The 22,900-nt window shown below is 42.1% G+C and overlaps 1 protein-coding gene and 1 long non-coding RNA gene across 5 annotated transcripts; one reads left to right on the top strand and one right to left on the bottom strand.

The window, feature by feature from the left end:
* Nucleotides 1-1,455: 1,455 nt before the first annotated feature.
* On the top strand, nt 1,456-22,680 carry TTC33 (tetratricopeptide repeat domain 33). 4 transcript variants are annotated; one of them, XM_036411173.2, is made up of 6 exons: nt 1,476-1,589; nt 6,071-6,098; nt 6,793-7,014; nt 17,832-17,913; nt 18,326-18,457; nt 21,151-22,680. In XM_036411173.2, the coding sequence occupies exons 3-6, from the start codon at nt 6,794-6,796 to the stop codon at nt 21,502-21,504; spliced, it is 789 nt and encodes a 262-aa protein (XP_036267066.1). In that variant the 5' UTR covers nt 1,476-1,589; nt 6,071-6,098; nt 6,793; the 3' UTR covers nt 21,505-22,680. The 4 variants fall into 4 exon arrangements, with proteins under 4 accessions (XP_036267065.1, XP_036267066.1, XP_045427764.1 ...); XM_036411172.2 differs by lacking the exon at nt 6,071-6,098 and having other exon boundaries at nt 1,456-1,589; XM_045571808.1 differs by lacking the exon at nt 6,071-6,098 and having other exon boundaries at nt 1,491-1,604.
* LOC118703871 lies at nt 10,713-11,564 on the bottom strand. Its single transcript, XR_004983170.1, has 2 exons — nt 11,311-11,564; nt 10,713-11,276 (listed from the first exon to the last, which is right to left on the bottom strand). It is a non-coding gene; the product is annotated as an uncharacterized LOC118703871 (long non-coding RNA).
* Nucleotides 22,681-22,900: the final 220 nt, after the last annotated feature.

The raw sequence follows: 22,900 nt of genomic DNA, 5'->3' as shown, positions 1-22,900 counted from the left end.
AGGGGCCTTGGAGACAGCACCAGGGAGTGTGCTTGGAATGAGCTTCCACTGGCCACTGCTCCCAGGTTGCAAGTCTCGTGGAGACCCCGAGGGTTTAGAAGAAATGAAAAGTTCATGCTCTGGAAGGGGCCTGGATGCTTCTAAGCGAGTGAGCCCACACTGAGTCTTTGTCCTGAGGGCTTCTATTCCCACCCCCACCCCTTTTTTTCCTGCAGGTGAAAACCTTAGGGTTTCAGTACAATATTCATCACGTTCCCTGGTGCCTTTTCAATATGATGATGCATCAAAATGAGGGTATAATGGCGTTATTCTTTGGTCTGTTTTATCTTAGGTCTGTCTGGCTTTAACGGGGTTTTTGTTATTTGCTCCCTGACTTCATTTGCCCTCGGGGTAGCTGGCACAGAAGGCATTAATCGGGTCTTTGTTCTCTGTATCCCATGCCAGGGTGACTTAAAGCTCTCTGGGCAGGGCGGGGCGGTGTCAACACCTGCTTCCAGGTGTCCATGGCTGGGAAGATAAGGTCTTGCGTGATTCACAAGCTGGCTGACTTTAAGACTTAAAGTTTAAGTTGTCCAAATGCTTCGGCCTTGTTTAATTTTCTGGCCCGTTTTCCTATTCCACTTCCCAGCTTCTTCCTCTCCGGCCACCGGAGGGAGGCCCAGCCTGCAGCAGCACTGGGGCCATGGTGGCCAAGCGACCTTCCTTCGGGGATGTTTGGGCTCTGGAGGCGGTTCGGTGGTCACAGCCGCTGGTGGGCGCCCAGGGCATCTGGTGGGCGGGCCCGGGGCCCGGTGAGTCCCTCTCCCACCAGTGACCGCGCTGGGCGAGGAGGCCTGGTCCCCAGCGATGGCCTTCCTCCGCACAGGACAGCCCCAGTGACAACCATCTCCATCTTCCCGGGGCCCAGACGCTTCCCCGTGTGACTTTCCCGCACTTGTCCCCAAGACAGGAACCACAGCTTTGCCGAGACCGTCATTTTCCCTCCTTGGCCAAGCTCCTGTCTTCCCAGGAGCGACGCTCCCCGATCGGCTTCCCCGAGCCCTTCTTTAGTGAGTCCGCCTCTGGCCTCTGCGTGCGGCCGGCCTCCACGGCGGGAGTGTCCCCTCTCCTGACGCAGGGCGCATCTTTTAGGCCATAAAACTGCCCACATCGCTCTGCCCGCGCCTCCCGGCTTCCCTGCTCCCCGCTGCGCCGCGCAGCCGCAGCTTCCCACGCCCCCTCCCGCCGGCGCCTGCGCACTCCATACTTCCGCCTGCTGCAGCTCGGGCGGCTGGACTACAAGTCCCAGAGGGCAAAGGGGCCGCAATGACTTCTGGGATCTGTTGTAACCCCCCCCGCCCCAGGGAAGGATTGGCGGAGGAGAAAAGCTTTGAGAAGCGTCTCTCCCCTGCCGGTTTCTCAGGCCGCTTCCGAAGCCGCGGGTCGGTATTCAAAGTAGGCAGGTCGGAGGTCGGCCACGGTGACTTCCGCTTCCGGTGGGCAAAGGGCAAGCGGAATGTAAACACGGCAGCGGGGCCGCGGGGTAGTGGTGCTCCAGTAACTGGCTCCGTGGTCTGTGCTGGGAACCGGAGGGAGAGCAGGACAAGGAGGCGAGTGGGGCTGTGGTGAGGCGAGAAAGGCGCTTCCGAGGGCGGCGTCGGGGCTCCAGGGGCTGTGGCGGAGCCGGGAGGCTGAGGCAGGGTCCGGGGGCGGGCATGGGGGTCGGCCCTCCCCCGCCCGGCGGTGTGCGCGGCGCAGACCTTCCCGGAGCGCCGGGAGGAGCGGGGCCGGGAACGCGGGGCCGTGCCGGGAGCCTGGGTGACTTTCTCAGGTTTACATGGTGAGAAAAGGAGGGAAGCCGCCAGTGCTGGTTTCAGCCCCGCGGGGACGCTTTCGGGTACATGGTGTCTGGAATGCCTCACCTCCGAGGCCATTCCTGCTCGCGGGAGGCTTCTGTTTTGAGTTCCTGACCGTGTTCTCGGCGGGTCCGGGTCTGGGGTGTCGCGTCCCCCGGCGGGAGCGGACCGGCCTCTGCAGCTGGGCTGGGAGCTGTCCGGCGGCCGCGGGACTCCCAGGCGGGCTGGGGGGCTCCTGTGCCGGCAGAGGAACTCGGAACACAACGTCGTTGTTTAGAATTCTCAGGGCGCCCATTAAGTATAATTCTGCATAATGAATGTGTGTGGTTTCACGACTTTAATCTGAATCCCACTTGATTATGATGTACCTGTACGATGATTTTTTAATTTATTTGTCCTGGTGCAAAATGTAACTACAGACTTAAGAAAGCCTCTGTATAAGAAGTTGTGATTGAATGTTCAGGTAGCCTTAAGAACAGTACAGTCGTACTCCTGAAGATACCGGAATCAAGTCGCAGTGTTACATTCTCCAAGGCGGGAAGTGTGTTATGTACGTCATGGGACTCACCCTTCTTTTAAGCCTAGCTAATTTTAAAAAATACATTTTTATTAATTTTTTTACAGACAGGAAGGGAGAGGGATAGAGAGCCAGAAACATTGATGAGAAAGAAACATCGATCAGCTGCCCCTTGCATACCCCCTTCTGGGGATGTGCCCGCAACCAATGTACATGCCCATGGCTGGAATCGAACCTGGGACCCTTCAGTCCGCAGGCAGACGCTCTATCCACGGAGCCAAACCGGCTTTGACAGCCTGGCTAATTTTTATTCTTCAATATCCACCGGAGCTCAGTGTGTCTTCTCTGACATCCTGGCATCCTTTGCTTACTCTCTGCTGGCACTTATCCCGTATGGTAATTAACTTTACCTGTGGTCTCCAGACAGTTGTGAAGAGAATGTAAAGCTTACCACGGTTTTGGTAAGAGATTTGTGCTTTTTAACCTCAGTGCACTCTTGATTCTGTAGCATCTTCACTCAGCCCTTACTGTTGCTGTGTCTGTTCTTCCGAGTGACTGTTTCAGATCTTTTCTGTTCTCATGTCTCAGGATCATTTCTTTCCCCTTTACTTGGAGCAGAGGACCAGCCTCCTATTTCTCTGAAAAGTGTGAAGTTGGGGGTATGAAATTTGTCATTTCCTTTTCTCTACCTCTGAACTTGCCTAAACTTTTCTTTTTCTTTTTTATTTTATTTTATTTTATTTTATTTTATTTTATTTTATTTTATTTATATTTTTTTTGGCGGGGGGGGCATTGCCTAAACTTTTCATTCCATATTAGTACTTGTCTGAGAGGAATGTATTCTTGTGCCTCTCTTCAAGGCTAAACTTGTCAATTGATGGGGGTTGTCAGGCTGTTTATACGCCTAAAATCTCATTGTGTCCTGGCCTCCCTAGCTTCTGGTCTCTTGGGATCTTAAAGGATTTATGGAGGAGAATGGCAGAAGCAGTTGAGCCAGCAGGGTGTGTGGCTTTTTTATTCATGGTTGAGAACCACCATTTGAGGCCTAGACCTAAAAAAAATATTTTTAAAAATTGGTTTTTAGAGGAAGTAATGGGGAGGGATAGAGAGAAACATTGATGAGAGAGAAGCATCATTGATCAGCTGCCCCCTGCATGCCCCCTACTGGAGATCGAGCCCACAATCCAGGCATATGCCCTGACTGGGAATTGAACTGGTGACCTCTTGGTTCATGGGTGATGCTCAACCACTGAGCCACACCAGCTGGGCTGAAGTATTGATTTAAAAAAAAATAAGATATAAGTCTGTCCCTTTATCCTTTCCTGCACCCTACACCCTGCTCCCAATAATCTACAGACCTGACTAATGAATTATGTAATTTGCCTTTAGTAACCACAGCAGATACCTATCAGGGTGCCTCACAAAGTTGCATTTGGAAACGTGAAACCAGAAAACTAAATCATCCTCATTCTAGTCACCTTTAGAGATAGTCATAAACACAAGACTTTCTTTCTTTCTAAATATATTTTTATTGATTTCAGAGAGGAAAGGAGAGGGAGAGAGAGATAGAAATATTGATGATGATGATGAGAGAATAATTGATCGGCTGCCTCCTGCACGCCCCCTACTGGGGATTGAGCCCACAACCAGGCATGTGGCCTTAACCGGAATCGAACCCAGGACCCTTTAGTCCGAGGGCTGACAGTCTACCCACTGAGCCAGATCAGCCGGGGCAAGACTTCCTCCTCATCTTGGATTATCCTAGTGTCTTGTGAGACTTGCCTAATGATCCGCTCTCTCTTGTCCTCACTCTGCGCCTTTGTACTTCTGTTCTGTCGTATCCACACTTCCATTTTCAGCCATTGAGGGCCTAAGTTCTTGTCATCTTCAAACATAGGAATCCCAGAATCTCCTCTTGTAACAGGTCTGGGGAGAGAGTTTGGCATTGTCCTAATTCCCTAGTATAGTTTATAATCCATTGCTTCTCTAGGCTTTTCTAAAAATCCCTGTTCCTTTGGAAATCATTTGTTTCACCCTTAACAACTTTTACATTTCTTTAAAAAAAAAAAAAATCTGCTGAATTCATTTAGTATTTATTGAACTGTGAACCGCTGCAAACACAGCTGAAACCTAATCCTATACATTTCTTTTTTGCTATAATTTATTGGCACTGACTCATATTCATTAAGAACTTAGACACGTAACACACGATTTTCTTACCCCTTCAATTTCTGCCAATATCTTGGGCCTTTCCATATAAAGGGCCTCACTTTTTCTATCCCTTTCCTTCTAGTGACTACTTACAGTATACTTTACCTCAGCTGGGTGCCTCAGATGTGAAGACCTTGATATCTGCTAGAACTTACTATTTCATTTCTTTCTTTTTTTTTTTTTTAATATATTTTATTGATTTTGTATGGAGAGGAAGGGAGAGAGATAGAGAGTTAGAAACATCGATGAGAGAGAGTAATTGATCAGCAGCTGCCTCTTGCACACCCCCTACTGGGGATATGCCCGCAACCAAGGTACATGCCCTTGACCGGAATCAAACCTGGGACCCTTCAGTCTCCACGCCGATGCTCTATCCATTGAGCCAAACTGGTTTTGGCACTATTTCATTTCTTATTCCCACAATTCTCATGCTTGGATAGTTTTATGAAGACTTCTGGTTCATTGCTTTTCCTATCCCTCAAGTTGATCATAATCTCTTTGGGGCCATAGATTCCTTTAAGAATGCACGTGCACACATACACACACAGGCACATAAAAATATAAAAATTTTAGAGGTTTCTCTATAGCACATCCATGTGATTAATAAAGAGTTCTTGGATCCCTCCTCTAAATAAATATTTGTTGAATTCTTCTGGGGTTTCCTTTAACTTCATTTCATCAATTATTCTTTTACTAGAGGCCTGTTGCATAAATTGATTCGTGCAATAGGCCTTCCTTCCCTTGACTTCCAGCACCAGTTTTTCTCCGGCACCTGGGACCCAGACCTTCGCTATGGCTGGAGTCTGCCATCTTTGCTGCAGACTCAGACTGGAGTCTGCCGACTTCATCTTTTGTCTTCACTGTGGCTGGAGTGCTGTTCCTGTAGATCCCTTTGCCTCTTCCTTCCCACACAATAGCCGGCATCCTGTCCTGCCGGGCCACTCTGTGCCTGGAGCAGCTTGGCACCTGCCATTTTTGGCCTTCTATTTTGCATATCCCCCCTGATTGGCTGGTGGGTGTAGCAGAGTGATGGTCAATTTGCATTAGTGTAGATTCTTTCTTACCCCTTACATTTATATATCATTGCTGATTTACAAAACAACATTTGTTATCTTTCTGATTCACTCACTGTGAATTTGCCAAGTGAATCTTTCAAAAACTTTTTATTATTGAAAATTTCAAATGTTCATGTAAAGAGAGAAAAATATAAGGGATCTTATGTTCTCATCACCTAACTTCATCAATTATCAATTTAGCAATTTTTCATCTGTATTTCTCCTCTACTGCACCCCTACCCTCACTGGTGACATTGAAACAGTTCCTAGATATTTTATAATTTCACGTGAAATAGTTTATTATGTATTCCTAAAAGATAGGGGTTTTTTAATAAATGTAATCATAATACTATTTACCATACCTAAAAAATAACTATTTATTAATATCATCAAATATCAAATTGGTGTTCTGATTTTTCCTTTTTCCTCCCCATTGCCTTATGTGAACCCAGAGCTAACAAGATCCAAAAATTCTATTTGGTTAGTATGTCTTTTCATCTTTTAATCTAGAAGTTACCTCCCACCTTTCCTCCTTTTACAAAACCCTGGCAGTTTATTTCTTGAAGAAACTAGCTTTATTTATTTATTTATTTATTTTTTGCTGTCGGCATCTCATGTTATTTTTGCATGTTCATCCAGATCCCATATTTCTTAAAACTAAAGCCTTGATGTGATTTAGGATTAATTTTAGTCAAGAATATATCATGGCTGGTGTGTCCCTTCCATCAGGAGATGCATAATGTCCACTTGTCTTTCTTGATGTTATTTGACGACTATTTCCTAGGACCACTGTTTAATTGGGAGTTAAGAAATGGTGACAGTTGCCCAGCCCGTGTGGCTCAGTGGTTGAGCATCAACCCATGAACCAGGAGGTTACAGTTCTGTTCCCAGTCAGGGCACTGTTTGGGTTGTGTGCTCAGTCCCCAGCAGGACATGCAGAAGGCAGCCAGTCAATTGATATTTCTATCTCTTGCTCCCTTTCCCTTCCTCTCTGAAATAAATAAATAAATAAATAAACAAACAAATAAATAAATAATGATAGTCTGATTTTGTTATTCCTTTATTCCTTTATTCCTTCTTCACTTTGTTGGACTATTTCTATAAAGGGCCAAGTTTGAAATTTAAAGCTTTTTTTTTTTTTTTTTTTTTTTTTTTTTTTTTTGTGGTTTTCCAGAATGGCTTCCTTCGGATGGAAGAGGAAAATTGGTGAGAAAGTCTCAAAGGTCACTTCCCAGCAGTTTGAGGCTGAAGCCGCCGATGAAAAGGATGCAGCTGAGAGTGAAGAAGGGAATGGGCTTCACGCCACCAAACGCAGGAAAGAAAGTCTCCTGGAAGGCTGTGCCAGGAGAAGCAAGCAGCTGAAGGATGAGGGAGCCAGCCTGGCCGAAAATAAAAGGTGTGTTTTTGTGGTTTTCCTTTACAGAACATGTACATTTTCTGACTTGCTGTCAGCAGTGGGATGAAGAGTTATGAATTCTATGTTTAATATTTTAAAATCTGATCTAGGCGCTAAATTAAAGTAATAGGTTTTAAAGTCACCTTGAAACATTCCCATGGTATCTGAAAGTTTGTAAAAAGTCTTTAAGATTCTTAGAACGTCTCTGCTCTGCCAGCCTTTCTGTTCTGTCTACAGTAGGGAAAGGCACCGGTCATTGGGGCTCAGTGCATGGGCGCTGACTTGTGAACCAATAGGTCACGGTTCGATCCCAGGCACATTCCTGGTTAGGGGGTGTACAGGAGGCAGCTGATTGATGATTCTCTCTCTCTCCTTCTCTTTTCTCAGAAATCAATAAAGATGTATTTAAATATATAGATTTAAAAAAATAGAGTAAAAGCTCAGTAAAATGTAATCCAACTTACTGGTTGGTAGCAGATGGTGTAATGTTCTCTTTTTGATATTGTGGGCCAGATAAATTAGATGCTTTCCTGAATAGCTTTGAGGGTGTGTGTGTGTGTGTGTGTGTGTGTACATATATACACACACACATACGTGTATATATATATGTTATTGGTGTTCAGTTATTTTTTTCCCATTGACTTCTTATAAACTTTAGTAAATATGGAGTTTGATAATAATTTCTTTATTCTTAGCCCTTTCTCAGCTAAATTCTTTTTTTTTAAAATATATTTTATTGATTTTTTTTTTTTGCCCCCCTCCTTCCCTCCCACACATCCCCTCCTTCCCCAGAGTTTTGTGTCCATTGGTTGAACTTATATGCATGTATAAAAGTCCTTCGGTTGATTTATTATCTCTCCCAGATCTTCCTCCCCTCCCTGCTGTAAATTCTTATTCTTTCCTTATATGCATCCTTTTTTTCTTTCCCCTTTGCTGTTTTTCCTACTTTTCTTATTCCTTTTCCCCTTCTTCTGCTTAGCTCTTTCAGTGGAACCAAAAATCTTTCTTCCACAGATCAGTGGAGAAAGGACATTGTTTAATAGCTTGTGTAGAGAAAGTTGGAACTGTGTATAGAGGAAAAGGAACTGTATCTTATACCACATACAGAATGAACTCCAGAGAAATAAAAAATCTCAATGTGAATAAAATGAAATATACAGAGGTATTTCTATAACCTAGAAGTGCAGAAGAATTTTTCTTATTTTTAAAAATTTCAAGTCTATCTTAAAGTTGAAAGAATAGTTGATTCCCCCATATTCCTCTGACTAGACTCAAAATTTTTTAATTTAATTAAAAATATATTTTTATTGATTTCAGAGAGGAAGGGAGAGGGAGAGAGATAGAAACATCACTAATGAGAGAGAATCATTGATCTGCTGCTTCTCGCATGCCCCATACTGGGGATTGAGCCAGCAAACCTAGCATGTGCCTGGGAATTGAACCGTGACCTTCTGGTTCATAGATCGACACTCAATCACTGAGCCACACTGGCCTGGCTTAATTTTTAAGCTACATTTTACATTCAGTATTCTTTAAAAAAATATATTTTATTGAGTTTTTAGGGAGGAAGAGAGAGGGATAGAAAGCTAGAAACATCGATGAGAGAGAAACATCTCACCGATGGCTTCTTCTAACAAGACAGTGCGCCATGCCATCGATGAGAGAGAAACATCCCCACTGGGGATGTGCCGGCAACCACGGTACATGTCCTTGACCAGAATCAAACCTGGGACCTTTTAGTCCACAGGCCAATGCTCTATCCACTGAGCCAAACCGGTTTCGGCAGCATTCAGTATTTTTAAAATTAGTTTCAGATGCATAGCATAGTGGTTAGACAGTCATATACACTGAGTGGCCAGATTATTATGACCACCTGATGTTTGTAGGCAAATTAGCCGTTCACTGCATCGTATGGAATGTGGAAGCCGAAGGCCTGTTCGAACACCTTTGCTGTGTGCAGTCACCAAGATAAAACATCTCCAGTTTGCACAGAAACACAAGGATTGGACAGTCGAGTATTGGAAAAAAGCCATGTGGGTCCGATGAATCACGTTTCCAGATGCATCATGCAGATGGCAGAGTGAGAATTTTGCGGAAACAGCATTAAAGCATGCCCCCCACATGCATGAGTACAACCCTTCAAGCTGGTGGGGGCAGTGTTAGGGTTTAAGGCATGTTTTCCTGGCGTGATTTGGGCCCTTTAATTCATGTGGAACAACATCTGAATAGCACTACATACCTAAGTATTGTTGCTGATCAAGTTTATCCTATCATGTTGAATGGCATATCCCAATGGAAGTAGCTTCTTCTAACAAGGCAATGCGCCATGCCACGGTGCTCGTATTGTGCAGGAGTGGTTTCAAGAACATGAGGGAGACTTTACCTTGCTTAGGTGGCCCCCACAATCAGCAGATCTCAATCCAGTTGAGCATCTGTGGGACGAAGTTAATAGAGCCATCAGGCAGCTGGTTCTATAATCATCAAATCTCACAGAACTGGACAGTGCTGTTCATCAGGCATGGTGTCAGATTCCTCACAACACCTTTCAACTCTTCATGGAGTCAATGCCAAGAAGAATCACCGCAGTATTGAAGGCCCAAGAAATATTGATGGGGTGATCATACTCAGTGTACTTTATAAAGTGATCACTCCAATATTTCAAATACCCACCTTGCACCATACATAGTCATTACAGTACTAAAGCCCAGTGCATGACATTTGTGCACTTGTGGTGGTGTGGTTGGAGGGTGAGGTCTCAGCCTGGCCTGCACCCTCTCCCAGTCCTGGAGCCCTTGGGGGATGTCCAATTGATGGCTTAGCCTGCTTCTCCCAGAGAGTGGGCCTAAGCCAGCAGTCAGGCATTATTAGCACTGCTGTGGATGTCTGATTGGCTGAGCAGCACTCCTATCAGGGGACAGCTTTTGCATTGAGCATCTGCCCCCTGGTGGTTATTGCATGTCATAGTGACTGGTTGTTTTGCCTTCAGGCCTAAACCGGCTCTCCTACATCCCCTAGATTGTGAGATGGCACAGGCCAGGTCGAGGGACCCCACTGGTACACGATTTGGGGCCGGGGAGGGATACAGAAGGTTTGCCAGCCGGGGAAGGACTGTGGGAGGGCTCCAGGGCATGTCCGGCCTGTCTCTCTTAGTCCAGATTGCCTGGACCCTAGCAGCAAGGTAACCTTGGTTGGAGTGTCTGCCCCTGATGGTCAGTGCATGTCATAGCAACTAGTCGACCGGTCAAATATCTACCCCCCATGTGGTCAGTGCACATCATAGCAAGCGGTTGAGTGGCCTTAGCATATCCTTAGCTTATTACTCTTTGATTGGTTGAACCCGTGACTAGATGACTGGACACAGCCTATTAGGCTTTTATTATATAGGATTATTGGCTATATTTTCTATGTTGTACTTTACATTAGATTAAAAAATCCTTAATAATTGGTTTATTTATCTTCCTACACATATATACACACTTAACTGTTTATTAGAATTTTTTTGCTGATTTATTTGAAAGTAAGTTGTAGGCATTATGACCCCTGGTTCCTAATTCAGCATGCTTCTCCTAAGAGTAAGGATGGTCTTTTACCAAGCTTAAGAGCTGTCAGACCTATGAAATTGAACTGTAATCTGATATCTAGTCCACATTTAGGTTTCTCCAACTTTCATCTACGTGTCTTTAAAGAATTTTTTAAAAAAATTAGGATCTAAAAAAAGTCCACAGCTTGCATTTGGTATTGTATCTCTTTAGTGTCTTCTTGGGTCCCCTATTTTTATCCCCATATGACATTGACATTTTGAAGAATCCAGACCAGTTTTCGATTTGATTGTTTCCTTACCTTGTTCCTCTGTTCCATGTGTTTCTTGTAAACTGAAAGTTGTGTTGAGGTTTGATTTAGATTCTGATTAAACATTTTGGGTAAGAAAACTTCATATAATGTTTATGCTTTCCACTGCCTCATCTTGGGATATAGATGACATCAGGTTATCACTAGTGCAGCCACTGAAAGACATTGTGCCTATGTCAGTCTTATGCTGGGTGTAATATTTGCTGAAAGCAGTATTTTTATAAAAATCTTGAAACATTTGGCGAAGGAAATAATACTAGCAAAAGTACACTTGGCATCATGAGGACTGTTGATTTATTTGCCCTAAAGATATGATTTTTTTGAAGACATATGTGTGATGAGCAGGAATAGTCTCAGAGTAGGTTTTTGGTAGGACAGAATACTCTAGATCATCCAGAGATCTAAAACTAGGCCTCAAAAAAATAAATAAATAAAATAAAACTAGACCTCGTGCTTGTGACTGGTATCTGCTATGTGGTAATGAAGAGTTTGAGAAATTAAAAGCAGTAGTGCTGACCAAGTACTATGTCTTTTCTTTGTTTTTCTGTTCTTTTTTGTTTTTTCCTAATTGGTAAGGGTGGTTAGAAGATTTGTTAATCATTTTTGTCATAAATGAGTCAAAGTTCAAAAAGCAAACAGTTTAATTTCTAGGTTTGTTATTATTTTTCGTTCTGGGTGTAATCTTTATATACATATATATATATATATATATATATATATATATATATATATATATATATATATATATTTTATTTCAGAGAAGAAGGGAGAGGGAGAGAGAGAGAAACATCAGTGATGAGAGAGAACCATTGATTGGCTGCCTCCTACATGCCCCCTACTGGAAATGAAGCCCTAAACCCTGGGCATGTGCCCTTGCCTGAACCGGAGGTCCTTCAGTCTGCAGGCTGAGGCTCTATCCACTGAGCCAAACTGGCTAGGGCTGGGTGTAATCTTTTATTAATATACTAGAGGCCCGATGCACGAAATTCCTATTTTAGGCACAAAGGTTTTTTGTCTTTTATAACTTGGTGAGATTGATCATTCTATTCTTAGTCAGAAGAATAAATTTCCCTTATTTATGGAATCACTTTCAGAACATCCATAAAACATCTTTAGAAATTCCTGTAAATGCCTGTTAAAAGTTCATTAACTTTGTTGTTTTTGTCTTTTTTTCTGGACTACATTAGTGTGTGGAAGGGAAAAACTATTCAGTTATTGCCATGGGATTCCCTCTGAATTTCCTGTGTAGAGGAGAGAGATCAACTTTGTCGATAAACAAAATAACTCTTGTTTTTTTGCTTGCATGTCAAAACATTGAGTCATTTCATTAAAATCAGCTGGATTGGATGCTCTGTGTGATTGAAGGACGCTGAGATCAGTAAGTTTCTTTTGCTCATAAAGCTTGTGTTTTAGAATAGTGTACACAGAGCTTTAGGAAATAACTAAACAGAATTAGAGGCATCTAGGGGAATCAAGTATTTTGGTGACTCTATGCCAAAAAATATGTAGAAATAGTAGTTGACCATATCTAAGAGAATATTAAACTTGGTTGAAAATAAAATAAGCAGAAATAATGAAGTTACATTTAAATAAAGCTCAGCCCCTGCTAGTACTTGCATATGGACTTTGAAGTTATTTTACCTCTGTTCAGATCCTAGCTTTATCGTTCTGTCTGCACAAACTTGGCTGGTTATTAGCTTTTTAAGTTCCGGTCTCCAGTTTCCTCAGCTGTACAATGGAGAGATTTATCTCATAGCCCCTGGGGGATTAAAGAGCAAGTACATGTAAAAGCTGAGCATGCCACCTGGCACCTAGAAACCCGCAGCACCTGTACTTCAGATACTCTCTCTCCTCGGATGTTCTGCATGATCGGTGCACTCATGTAGTGTTAATGTGTTTGTAAGATGTTTGTTCAGACTTTTTTTTTCTCCTAGAATTATTATTAACTAGGATATGTACCTTCTCAGTAGTCACAGGGTGAGACTTAATTTCAGTATTTTGGCTTTTATGGTTTCAGCCACTAGATGGTGATATTTGATTGTGTAGCTACGTAGTCTATTTTTTTTTTTTCTTTGAGAATGAATGTGTTCGTGTGTGAAGCAGGAATTTAATTAGAATTTACCATGAATTTGTCTCTTGTCTAAAAGAGTATACCCATCAGAGTGAACTTGAAGGTGATTTGGCCATTTAACACACATGGTCTTGAGTGTCAGCATGACCATATTAACTAACAGTGATCTTCATTTTGATGTCATTTGTTTCTCTCTTTTGGCTCCCTCTCACTGGTATACAAGTGAGATAGCATACATTTAAAAGCTGTGGCTGGTTTTCTCAGTGCTTAGAGCACAACCTCCCCACCCCGACACCTGCCCAGACTGAAGGGTCTTGGGTTCGATTCTGGTCAAGGGCACTGGTGCTGGTTAGGGCATGTGTGGGAGGCAACTTGTTGATGTGTCATTCTCACGTTGATGTTTCTCTCTATCTCCCTCATCCCTCCCTTCCCCTCTCTCTAAAGATCAATGGAAAGAAATATCTTTGGGTAAGGATTAAAAAAAAAAAAAAAAGCTTCCCTTGACTCACATGCCCTAAAATTTCTCTGCTTTCCTTCACCACAAACTCCATTGCTTGATGGATGATTCTCTCAGTCCATTCCAGCCAGGTTTCTGTCCCCACTAATCCCCCTCTTAGAAAGATTATCTGTTTTCATTTACTGTGCCCGCACAGCTGACCCCTCCCTTCCTAAACACACTGCTCCCTAATCTACCCCACTGTCGTGCCTGTCCTTGTTTCAGTGTCCACTCCTTCATTTTCTTTTGCTCATTTTCTAACTGTTGGTGGGCCACAGTATTTAGAAAGTGCTCCTTGTCCTTTCCAAATACAGTATTTGACTTCTTAAACTTCCATGGCCTCTTGCTTTCAGCACCATCTTGAGACCGATGCTGACAAGCACCAGTCTTCCCACCCGAGTCCTGGACTTTCTAATATTCGATGCTTATACCCACTCGGATGTCTCCTTAGTGTCTCAAACATAACATGTACAGAGCAGAACTCTTGGTTTTTCTCCCAAACATCTGCTCCTTTCTAGTCTTCGCTATGTCAGTGAAATGCCCCACCTTCTGCCTAGTAATTTAAGCCCAAACGCCAGGAGTCAACTCTGCTGGCTTCTGTGCTGACCAGAGCTCACCTTCCCCAGTGCCCCAAGCTCCCTGCCTTTGTGAGCTGAAGGCCCTGGCAGCTGCTGTCCTCACAGACCAAAGGCCCCATGTGTGGTGCTGACAGTGAAAGACCTTGACAGTGGCCCTACTGGACCTGAGGTCCTCTGAGGGACTGATGGCACAGCAAGAGTAAGTGGGTTAAAGGTTGTGGGGAAGACTTCGGTGATGGGAGACAGGCAAAGCTTTTTCCTCCTCCCGCCACTGGACTGCTTCCAAACACACGTTTCGTACAGTCTCTCTGAAAGGTCTACAAGAAAAGCAATCATCGCGGTTGGTTTTTGAAGCTGTTGCCAGCTTAACATGCACCTTGTATTTATTCTCCCGCCTCCTACCTCACTTCTCTTTTTCTCCCTCACTCTGGCTTCCCTGGGATCCTGCTCCCACAAAGAGTTAGTTACGTTAGGCCTCAGACTCTCTTTCCCAGGCAACCCAAACTAAGATACCATCCTGGATTCCTTTCCTTTTTCTTTTTTTTCACTTCTAAATCCAATCCACTTTGAGTTGACTTAACACAGCCTAATCTTCTCCTCTGTTTTCACCTTGTCTAGTCTGCAGATACCTCTTACCTAGATGACTCCGTGTAGCCTCCTAACTGTCTTTGGTCCTCATTCTCACACCCCCACAGTCCATTCTCCCTGGAGGCTCCCATCACACATACAGTGAAATCCGTCATTTTCTTTTGCTCATTTCATTTCGCCTGCCGGTCCCTGAGTGGTTGTGGCTGTGGCGGCCTTTCACTCTCCTTCCTCCTGCTCTAGCCATGCTGGTCTTCTTCCCTTCCCTCAGGATACAGGTGTGTAGTCCTGCCTTGGGCTCTTTGTGCCCTTTGTCTGGAATGAACTTGCTGCAGGTCTTCAGTTGGCTGAGGACTTTTTAACATTCAGATCTTGGCTCAGATGTTTTCCTAGAGACCTTCCCTGAACCTGCATTCTGAGTGGCCACCCCGTCAGTACCTATCACCTCAGTCCAGTTGGTTTTCATCATGGCACTTACCATATTCTAACTTACGTTTGTTATCTTTTCCGGCCTTCTTTCCACATGCAGATGTTCTAGAGTGTAAGATCTAGAAGAGTAGGGTCCATTTACATCTTTTTAAAATTTTAAGAAAAATGTAATTTATTGGGGTGAAATTGGTTAATAAAATTATAGGTTCGAAATGTACAATGCTGTAATACATCACCTGTATATTGTATTGTTCAACACTCTGAAAGTTAAGTCTCCTTCCGTCACTATTTATCCCCCCTTTGCCCTCTTCCACCTGCTCCCACCCCCAGGCCTATTTACATCTTGTTGAATGCTGCATCCTCAGTTCTTAGAATCCTACCTGGCCCAGAGTAGGTGCTCAATAAATATTTATTAAGTGAATAAGCTGATAAGTATAGAGCTCGGACTATAGTAAATGAGACATTTAATTAGGAACAGAGTAGCTAAATACTGATACTTCTATCTGCTGGATGGGTGTGCTATCTCACTGACTGGCTTGGTCACCAGCTGGGCCTTGCCTCAGTGGAGGTGTTATCTTCCCGCTCTTGCACAACCCCTGGGCTGTTCCTTTGCTTCCTTCCTTGTGCTGTTCAGTTGGATACTATAAACTGGCTGAATCAGACTTTGGTCACTTATTAACCATAGTGACTCGAAGCCAAGTTTTTATCTTTTAATGCCTCCTACCCAACAGCTGCAGTAGGGCTGTGCCTGCTCAGTGTGTTCCAAACTGAAGTTGAATTAGTAGATACTCTGCGGAGCGTCAAGCTCTATGAGAGCATAATAAGGGAGACCCTTGGTTTATTAGGTGCCAAGTTTCCCGTGACTCGAAAGTGGTGTTACCCTTTATCTGTAGGCCAGGAGAAGGAAAGCACCCATTGGTGGTCTTGCCTGCATTCGCTGGTGTTATTTCATAAATGATAATTTTAAAAATTGTCATATTCCTGTTATATTTATCATGTTTTTCGCCTCTAGAGAATTTTCCCTCACTAACATTGGTTTAGAGTTTGTTATTTTTATTTCTAAAATTTAGGAGGAAAATTGTTCTTTGTCCCTTACAAAGGCTTTGAACGTAGTGGTCCCTGTAGTGGATCTGGCAGCCATCTCTGCACATTCGGATGTGCTGCATGGACTGCCAGCCTTTGTGGGTGAGTCTTCAGCTTAGTCATACAGTCCTCTGCTGCGAGATAACAGCAGCCACTGCCACACCTACAGTGGCAGGCGAGGCAGGCTTAGTAACGCACGCTCCCTCCGGGGGCCCTCACCGCTGCTGGCTGTGCAGGCTTGTTCTCAGCTCATTTGCCATGTGCCCAGGTGGCATCAGACCCTGGCAATGGTGTAGCCTATTTGTATTACTTCCTAGTAAAGGAACTGTTCTATAGCAAGGTGAAAACAGAGAGAATGTAATTTTGCTTATGTTCTTCGACTTTGTATTTTCTGCCAAATTCTGCCTCGTTTTTTTGTTTGTTTGTTTGTTTTTTAGTTCTCTGCTCCCTGCTAACAAATCAGTACATTTGTAGTTATGTTTGATTTGAATCTTCTCATACTGGGTAGGGAATTATACACAAGAACACACACAGAGGACATAAAGAAACTGGAAAATAGGCAACAGGAACTTATTCAAGAAAAGATACAACATTAATATACTAAGAGAGATATTAAAATTGGTTCATCCCACCTGGTTTTTATTAGCATTAGCTGGGGACTTTGAAAAAATACAGATGCCTGAGTCCTACTCTGAGAATTTGTTTTAACTGATCTGAGGTATTGTGTGTGTATGTATTTGTATATGCATGTGTGCGTTTTTCCTCCATAATCTCCATAATCATTGTGTACATAGCCAGGAATGAAAACTGGTGGGTTATATATTTCCTATTTAGCTCTAGAAACCAGAACCATTGGGCGAAAGGCACAAGACAGAAAGGTAGAATGAAAAAGGTTCTGTTAATAAGGACTTCTCCTCCTAGAAATATTCAGGTATACTTGAGTTAACTTCTGTGAAGGATGCTGTGAAGATCAACTAGGACTTGGTCATTCCTTTAATTTGTTTTTAGGAAGGAAGAGTGCTTCTATGCTTCTGCAGATTTGGCCTGGAGTGTGCAAAGATCAGTTTGGGGCACACTGAGTTTGAGATGTTTTTGGGACATCTAGATGGAGATACTAATTGACTAAAATGGCTTTGGAGCTCAACAGAGACGTGATTAAGAGAACATTAGTGAAAGGTGATAGTGGAAATGACCTCCATACCTGCCTCACTTATTCAGCCCCATCTTATCCACGGGCCTATGTTCATGGTGATGGACAGGACAATGTTTCATAGACAAGGACACTGACCACTGAAGAGTCTGTACGCAGTTCCCAGCAGCTTCTTGCCATCTGTCAGCAAACCGCTGCAGCTTAGAGCCCAGGGTTACCCCTGGATTGTGAAGTCCTCAGAAAAGTTCTTTGTAAAACATCTAAAATGACTGCCAACAAGTGCCGACATTGAGGTTGATGAGAAAAGAGAAACTCTTGTGGTGACTTCTCAGCCCAGACATAAAACTTGGAGAGAGCTTTTCAAGATCTCTTTTATTTATGTTTTGCTTTTTTCTCTTTTGGTCTCCTTTCCCTTATCGCTTAAGTTTTCCTATTTTTTGTGATATCATTACTATCAGTTCTTGAATAGAGATATTGCTTGATAAACTATTCCTTAGCATCTGGTTTTTAAATTTGGTCATGTGCTCTCAAGGACTCATTAGAAATGCGATATAAATGTAACTTTAACAACCACAGATATCGAGAGGCCATTCAGAAGTGGGATGAAGCACTACAGTTAACCCCAGAAGATGCTACTCTGTATGAGATGAAGTCACAGGTAAGGGTTATGAAGAAGGCCACTTTCTTTATGAAATTGCACTGTGTTTGGTGAGCATGATGAAGCAAAATAGCATTTCCTGCTATTTTTATTTTTAAAAAAATATATTTTATTGATTTTGTACAGAGAGGAAGGGAGAGAGATAGAGAGTTAGAAACATCTATGAGAGAAAGTCATTGATCAGCTGCCTCTTGCACACCCCTACTGGGGATATGCCCACAACCAAGGTACATGCCCTTGACCGGAATCAAACCCGGGACCCTTCAGTCTGTAGGCCGACACTCTATCCACTGAGCCAAACCGGTTCGGGATGTTTTTAAAAATGAAAAGAGTTACTTATATATGTTATATATTAGTAGTTGGCTAGTTTATGAATGTTACTGACAGGTTTCGTTTCTCTTTTTGACTCTAGGTCCTAATGTCACTTCATGAAATGTTCCCTGCAGTTCATGCAGCAGAAATGGCTGTGCAGAGAAATCCACATTCGTGGGAGTCATGGCAAACTCTGGGGCGTGCTCAGCTTGGATTAGGAGAGATAGTCTTGGTAAGGAGTCAGATGATTATAATGCTAATATTTTGTTTTGTTTTTTTAAAATATTTATTTTTAAAGATTTTTAGATTTTTAAAGAGAAAGGAAGAGAGAGGGAGAGATTTGAGAGAGAAACATGGACTGGCTGACTAGGAATTGAACTGACAACTTTTCAGTGCACTGGACAACTCAACCAACTGAGCCCCACTGGCCAGGGCTATGATTTATCCAGGGCTAAAATTTTATTTTGACATGTTTTGATCAGCTCAACCCAAAAGTTAGTCATTTATCAAGTCTATGCAAAAAAATAAATAGCCAATCAGCCCTTAAAGGTATTAAATCACAAACACAGGTCAGAGTTATTACTGTTATTTACATCATAAACACCAATTATATCAGGGTCAGAATATTTTTCATGTAATTAGAATCATGGAAATTAATAAGGAAAATTCACATAGCCTGTAAGCATAATGACCAGTCTTGGTCTATGCCTGACTTGAAATTGAACCTGCAACCTTTTGGTGTATGGGACGACACTCTAACCTAGGGGTGTCGAACTCAATCAGAGAAGGGGCCAAAATCTAAAATCCAGCCTAAATCGCGGGCCGAATGGTTTACTGAACAGTCATAAACTGTCATTGTGATGGAAACGCAGCAGAGTGCAGTGATGACAGCGCGGTGCGGGCCACATTGCAAGGCCTAGCGGGACGGATTTGGCCCGAGGGCCTTGTGTTTGACACATGTGCTCTAACCAATTGAGCCACCTGGCCAGGGCAAAATTTTAAATTTTTAAATAAGAGTACTCATTGTTTAACTGTTTCATTTCATTTTTTTCCTGTTGATATGGTTTTGCCCACTACGTTGTGAAATTCTTGAAGGAATTAAAACAGTTACTTTGTCTTCATTTAATGTTTTTTAGGGCTCTATTTGAATAAATATCTAAATTTGTAATATTTATATAAAATTAATGTATCTTTTGAAAGATTGGAAAGGTTGAAAATTACTCAATGTCATAATGAAGGGATACTATGAAAAATATATTGAAAGCAAGCTAAAATTTCTGACATATAACAATTCTTATTACAGGGGTGGGCAAAAGTAGGTTTATAGTTGTTTGTATGAAAAATAATACAATAATCTATACCAATAAAAGGGTAATATGCTAATTAGACCTGGTAAACTGGACATCTGGTCATCCTGCCTTCCTTCTGGACAAAGCTCCAGTTACAGGAGTTGAGGCAGAGGTGGTTAGGGGCGATCAGGCAGGTAGGCAGGTGAGCAGTTAGGAGCCAGTGGTTCCGGATTGCGAGAGGGATGTCCAACTGCCCATATAGGCCTGATCCCTTTGGGCCTAACTGCCATCCAGCAAGGGGTCCCAGATTGGAGAGGGTGCAGGCCCGGCTGAGGGACCCAACAACTCCCTCCCCTTGCGCACAAATTTTGTGTGCTGGGCCTCTAGTTAATGAACATTAATATAAGAATAAACTCTGTATTTTGTGTACTCACAACTATAAATCTACTTTGCCCACCCATAAATAAAAAAATATAAGAAAATACATAATTAAATAGAACAGGTAATAAATTAAAAGTCAATAGTTAGTATATCTCTATAAGTAATTATTTAGATTTTTATGCAGAATTGGGTGTATATGTTAGAAAATGAATATAGGGTTGGTTCTTCTTTTTCTAATTTTTTGAGGTGTGAAGGTAGGTTTTGTTTTGTTTTTTTACTTGAAATTTTTCTTTTTAAATAGGCAGTTAGTGCTATAAACTTCCTCTTAGTTCTGCTTTTGCTGCATCCCATAATTTTAGTGTATTTTTATTTTCATTTGTGTCAAGATCTTAATTTCTCTTTGATTTCTTTTTGAATTTACTGATTGTTCAAGAGTGCATATTTGTGAATTAATGTTAATGTCTGCATATTTGTGAATTTTCCCATTATCCTTTAGCTATTGATTTTAGTTTATTCCATTTTGGTCAGAAAAGATGGTTGACTGTCTTTTTACATTTGTTAAGGCTTGTTTGTGATGTATGTAACATGTGCTCTGTCCTAAAAAATGTTCCATGTGTACTGTTCTGCTGATGTTGAGTGAAAGGTTCTGTGTAGGTCTGTCTGGTCCGTTGCTCAAATCTTGTTTCCTTATTGATGTTCTTCCCTTCAGTGCTGTCACTGTTTACTTTATATACACAGGTGTTCTGATGTTGGGTGCGTACGTTTTTATAAGTGTTGTATAATTACGGGAGTCGACCATTTGTCATTATGCAGCATTGGCCTTGGTCTCCTGTGGCACTCAGTGCATGTTAGCGCTACTGTGATCTGAACTCTTGGCTTCAAGGATGTGTGTTTCTGGTACCTTCCTGACCCTGACTTAGCCCCAGAAGTCACTGGATTCATGTATTAGCTGATCTGCAGAAGCTGAACAATGTGTTTGTCTTGTTTTGAGCTATAATATCAATATCTCTATTTTGATGGACTTTTAATCCTCATCAGCAATTTGTCATTCCCTTTCACAGTTTTACAACCTTTTATTTTTCTTCATAATCATCATCCATGGTTAGGGCACAACCCTAACTTCCACCCATACATTCAGTTACGTTAAAAAATATATGTACTGTATTATATATACATGCAGATATTGTGGATTATGCTAAATGCATTCATTTAAAAAACAATGCAAGCAGAAAAACCTGGCCTTTTCTCTCTCTAGGCAATTCGAAGTTTTCAAGTAGCCCTTCATATCTACCCAATGAACCCTGAGATATGGAAGGAAGACCTTTCTTGGGCAAGAAAGCTCCAGGAGCAGCAAAAGGTAGCACAGAGGATGAAAAAGAACGACGTACCAGAGGAAGTCACACATGTCTCACCCAAGTCCATTCCCGACTATGACTTTGAAAGTGATGAGATTGTTGCTGTTTGTGCAGCTATTGCTGAAAAACAAAAGCCAGTTTCAGATAACAAAACAATGGTTATTGTGTCAGCTTCTGGGACCGTGGAGACTGTGAGTGAGAAGGAAGATGGGGCCACAGCCCCAGATGGCTCTGTTTTTATCAAAGCCCGATGAAGCTTAGCAGGAGCTGCTTGAATCTGCCTGTTTGATTGCCACAAAGTCTTAGGCAAACGCATTTACTTTGGAGAAACAGGGTCACACTCCTGTTTGTAAATCAGTTTTTCAGATGAGGTGTATACAAACTAAAGGGTAGACTTATTATAGAGCGTTTGGACTGCGCTTTGATAAGTTATGAGTTAAACTTAAGATTAGAATTCTGACTACAGTGGTTTTTGATGAATAAACTTAATCCAAATGTATGAGTGAATACATTTTAAAGACAAAACTTGGAAGGGAATGCTCCACTAGTGAATAACTTGATGGCCAGTGTTATTAAAATATTGATTTTTTTGTGATAAAAGAAGTGGGTGATTTCTCTCTCTCCAAAAAATATACTGCTGTTACTGTTCACTCTTCTATTTTTCTTGTTTTATTAGAGTAACTTTTGTCATGAAGCTTGAGTATTCTGATGTTCATGTTTGATTCAAAATTGTCCTTTGGTTATATGTAGATTCTTTGCAAATTGAGCTGGAAATGCATGCAAATGTGTGTGTTCTGGACAATTTCTGTAGATACTCTTATGTCAGATTTATGCTTGTTTTGACTTTTAAATTACTCTCACCTTGGTAGTTGCCACCTTCAGTATTTGTTGGATGTGGGAATTACTGATACATTGTAAGAATGATAGCTTTATTTTTTCAGTTGTTAAAGTAGACAGTCCTTACCACAAGTGGGCCATTTATAAGATGTGCATTTTTTCAATGAATGGCTCTTATAGCTACATCATAAATTGTACTGCAATGTTGTCCTAGTCAAAAGCAGTATTTTCTTTATTTTTAAAAGCTTAAAAACCCTGTCCTGGTCAGTGTTGGCTGAGTTGGTTGAGAGTTCTCCCATGCACCAAGAGGTTGCTGGTTTGATTCCCAGTCAGGGCACATGCCCAGGTTGTGGGCTTGATCCCCAGAAAGGGGTGTGCAGGAGGCAGCCGATCAATGTTTCTATCTATCCCTTCTCCCTCTCTTTTCCTCTACCTCTAAAAATCAATAAGAACATTAAAAAAATAAAACCTTAAAAACTTTGAAAATAACTTACCTTCAGCTGATGCTTTGGAATTCTTTTTAAAGATAATTTGTTTGGAACTGCTCAGTAAAATGAGAAATAACCACAATTTTAAATAACTAAATTGTATCTTTCTAAAAAGAAAATGAATGTAATGATGTTATTAGAAATCCAAAGAGTGAAAAACAAGCACAGCACACTTGGAGACTGAAATGTGATTTGTGATTGGATCTCGTGAATAGAGAAGGTATATTGAAGTAGTTCATTGAAACAACAGTAGCCACAAATCAATATTGCCATTGCTAATGTGAACTGTTATCTTTGTAGCACACCCATTGTAGTACAGTTACAT

The sequence above is a fragment of the Pipistrellus kuhlii genome, unplaced genomic scaffold (assembly GCF_014108245.1).
Source record: "Pipistrellus kuhlii isolate mPipKuh1 unplaced genomic scaffold, mPipKuh1.p scaffold_m20_p_4, whole genome shotgun sequence".
Taxonomy (NCBI): Eukaryota; Metazoa; Chordata; class Mammalia; order Chiroptera; family Vespertilionidae; genus Pipistrellus; species Pipistrellus kuhlii.
This window is presented reverse-complemented; position numbering and strand designations above follow the sequence as displayed.